This window comes from Cariama cristata, unplaced genomic scaffold (assembly GCF_000690535.1).
Source record: "Cariama cristata isolate BGI_N322 unplaced genomic scaffold, ASM69053v1 scaffold7758, whole genome shotgun sequence".
Lineage (NCBI taxonomy): Eukaryota > Metazoa > Chordata > Aves > Cariamiformes > Cariamidae > Cariama > Cariama cristata.
The window spans coordinates 1-3,302 of NW_009629383.1; the positions used below are offsets into that span (position 1 = coordinate 1).

General features: G+C 39.6%; 1 protein-coding gene across 1 annotated transcript in view; it reads left to right on the forward strand.

Moving 5' to 3' along the window:
• Positions 1–904: 904 nt before the first annotated feature.
• The window catches only part of AASDHPPT (aminoadipate-semialdehyde dehydrogenase-phosphopantetheinyl transferase), a gene marked incomplete at its 5' end in the record, with an annotated part of 30,028 nt that continues 27,630 nt past the window's right edge, over positions 905–3,302 (forward strand). Inside the window, one exon of the mRNA XM_009705138.1 lies at positions 905–1,130. Within this exon, the coding sequence (XP_009703440.1) occupies positions 905–1,130 (226 nt within the window). The remainder of the gene's footprint in view (positions 1,131–3,302) is intronic.

Sequence of the window (3,302 nt, forward strand, 5' to 3'; positions counted from 1 at the left end):
CTCCGCCGGGCGCGGGCGGAGCCCCCTGCTGAGGAGCCCCCTCCGCCGAGGAGCCGCCCCGGGCACCACTCGCGGCCCCGGGACTGGCCCTTTGCCGTGGCGACGCGGTTGTCTCTTTACAGATTCAGTATTGCCCGAATTTCTGATATCTAGGAAAATAGGCCCTGCAAGGGCATTTCGGGGAAGTAAATGCATCACAAAGTATTAATTGCCAGCTCTACTTACACCTTCACTTACGAGGCAAAAGGAGTGCTTGCAGTCTGCTACTAGCACTTACTCTGAAAGACTTCACAAGTTTTGTGTCGTGATGTCAAGTTAGGAGGCAAAATCAATGTACTCTAGGAGACTGTACATGAAGATAGTAGTGTAATGTGTAAGAATAAAGCTGTTTTACATAACGCAGGTTTTAAATCTCACAACAATGTGGTAGTAATACAGACTTTGCTAATTATAAGAAGTTACGATTTTTAGCTGAACGGTATTTCATTTAGCACTGAATGAACGTACTGTAGGAAAGCTGTTGAGACAGTTTTACTGCTCAGTGTGGTATAAAAAGTATTCATTTGTGCAATAAAATATCCTAAGTATGTAAATAAGGTAGAGGAGGAGCTATTTTATGTGATTCTTCTAGGCTGAGACTGCTTTTTATTGGATCTTGTCTCTGTGCTCACAGGGATAACAAATGTGTTCTGTACTTGGGTCTGGTAAACCCTTTTGGTTAAATTTACTTGACACAGGCTTTTGTAAAAGAGAGAAATCTAAATTATTTGATAAAATATACTCTTATTTGATATTGGCAATAATAAAGCCTCCTTTTTTTTAGGCAGGTGGTTTTCTAGCAACCACAGATATTTTGCATATAGCAAAATAGTTCTGTATGAATCACTTCCATTTTATTTCATAGGCTGGTCGCCTGCTGATACGGAAATTAATTGCAGAAAAGTTGTGCATACCTTGGAATGAAATACACTTGCAAAGGACATCAAAAGGAAAACCTTTCCTGGCAAATAATGTATTTGGTATCTATTCGAATTACAACTTCAATGTCTCTCATCAAGGAGATTATGCGGTTCTGGCAGCTGAGCCTGAGCTTCAAGTTGGCATTGATATTATGAAGACTGATTTACCAGGTAATGCATTATGATGACCAAAGCAGATTCTGTAGTGTTGAAGTGCTGAACATTTTAACCTTTCCCAAAGAACTAATCTATGTCCTAGAAATTTAGTGTAATTAGAAGAGAGTGTATGAGTGTATTGTGTATTTGCTTTTTTTATTGTTAAATGCATGCCTTATTGTTTAATTTGGGGTTTTTGTTATGCCACATACGGATGTATTTTCAGTTTAGAAAAGCAGAACTCTGGAAGAATAAGGTGGTGAATCCCGCTATGCTATTGGCAGGACTAGCATCAGCAGATATTTTGATTATGGGTTTACTTTCTGTTAGGTAGAAGCAGGGACAGCTTTCCAACTAGGGACAGTGGGATCCATCCCTGTGAGATCTTTATAGACTGTGACTGTTACTGCCTCGTGCCGTGAGCATAGACACTGTATGTGTCAGCACCGGGCCCAGTGCTGTGGCAAACTGGCATCGGAACATTTGAGGTACCCCCGGTAAACGACTAAACTTCACAAACTTTAGTTGTCAGCTTATTCTTTTGTGTGAAATGTTGTGCCAACCTGACTATATTACAGAACTTCAGGACCCAAATTATAGATTAGAATCGTAGCAAAGTGTGTTTTTAAATACAGGTCTGTGGAGGTTGGTTAGTTCACAAATGTTCATTGATGCATGACTGGGTTAAAGGAGAAACATACTGGGATTTATGATTTACTGGAATTTTAGTTTTTAAGGATCTTCCTTAACTATTTAACCAGATGTGACAGTAATAGTTGTCTTTACTGCAATCCAAAGTGAAGTTCTCTGTGACTCACTTCCATCTACTGTAGACCCTCACTCTAAAGATGGTGGTCAGCATGTAAGGCCACGCTGTAGCACGTGGAGGACCCCACACCAGAGCAGTTGTATGTTTTGTGGCAGGAACTGTGGCCTACGGGTAAGGCTGTGCTAGAAGAGGTACTCCCCTGAAGGGACTGCAGTAATGCAGGGCCCAAATACCAGATTAAGCTCAAGGCTGGTGCTTTTATCATAGCTCTCCCAGGCAAAAGAAAACAAAGTGATGTCCCAACTGTGTCTCCTCCCAGTGTCTTGCGCACCCTCAGCCTATTTGCTGGGGGGAGGGAGTGACAAAGAAGACCTGGATGCTGTGCAAACGCTGCTGATACTGGTGTGGTATCAATACTGTTTTAGGCATAGATCTAAAACACAGTGCCATACAGGCTGCTGTGGAAAAAATACCCAGACCCAGTGCCCTTGGAAATGCTTTGGCTGGGCTTGCCACAAGCCTTACTGCAAGTCTCCCAGATTTCTCATTTTAAAAAGCTTTCCTGTTTCAGTAGGTAAATAATGAAAATCAAAATGTTTGAATGTTTGTATTTTAAGCATTTCTTTGGAAATGAAAAAAAGAAAGTGATTTATACATGCTATATATAGAGTTAGGGATATCTTGCATCGTCTGCTGGCATTTTATGCATCTGGAAACGTAGCTGGCGTTTTAAAGACGCATTGCTGATGTCCAGCTGACAAGTCTTATGAAATGTGTTAAACTCCTTCTCAAAGTAGGAAACAATTGTGAAGAGTAGAGGTTTAATTTTACATTTAAGTTTAGAAACCTCTATTTGTATTACTTCTCCATTTTGGAATACAACAAGTTCAACTTTGTAAGGGAATATATTCTGAGTTCTTTTCCAGTTAGTAGAAATAAAAAAATCTTTTAACTGCAATATTAACTGGCTTTATTAAAAAAAAGAAATCTCATCTCTACTGCTTCCTTTCTCTTCTATTTTTTACTTATTTATTCACTATTCCTTTCTCATTTCCCTCACATTAAATCGCTGAAATAGTGGATAACCTGATGTCCATTGATCTATTGCTCATTCTGCGGGCAGCGTCAGAACAAATTAAGATTCTTTTACCTTGTGTCTGAGTGTATTCTTCATTCAGGGTCCCTAGTCACTACTGTCATAAGAAGTGTAGAATCAAAGTTAGACCATCAGTATGTATTGTCACTTTTAGTTATATCAACTTTAGCAGGCCAAATTTAGAAAAAAATTATATTGAATTCATCCTATCAATGATGTTTTGGTTGCTATTCTGCTTCTGTCATGTAACCTTTTGATTGCCTGTTCTAGGGTTTCCAAATAACAACATGAAGCTGAAGTTCAAAGGATTTGGTATCAGGGA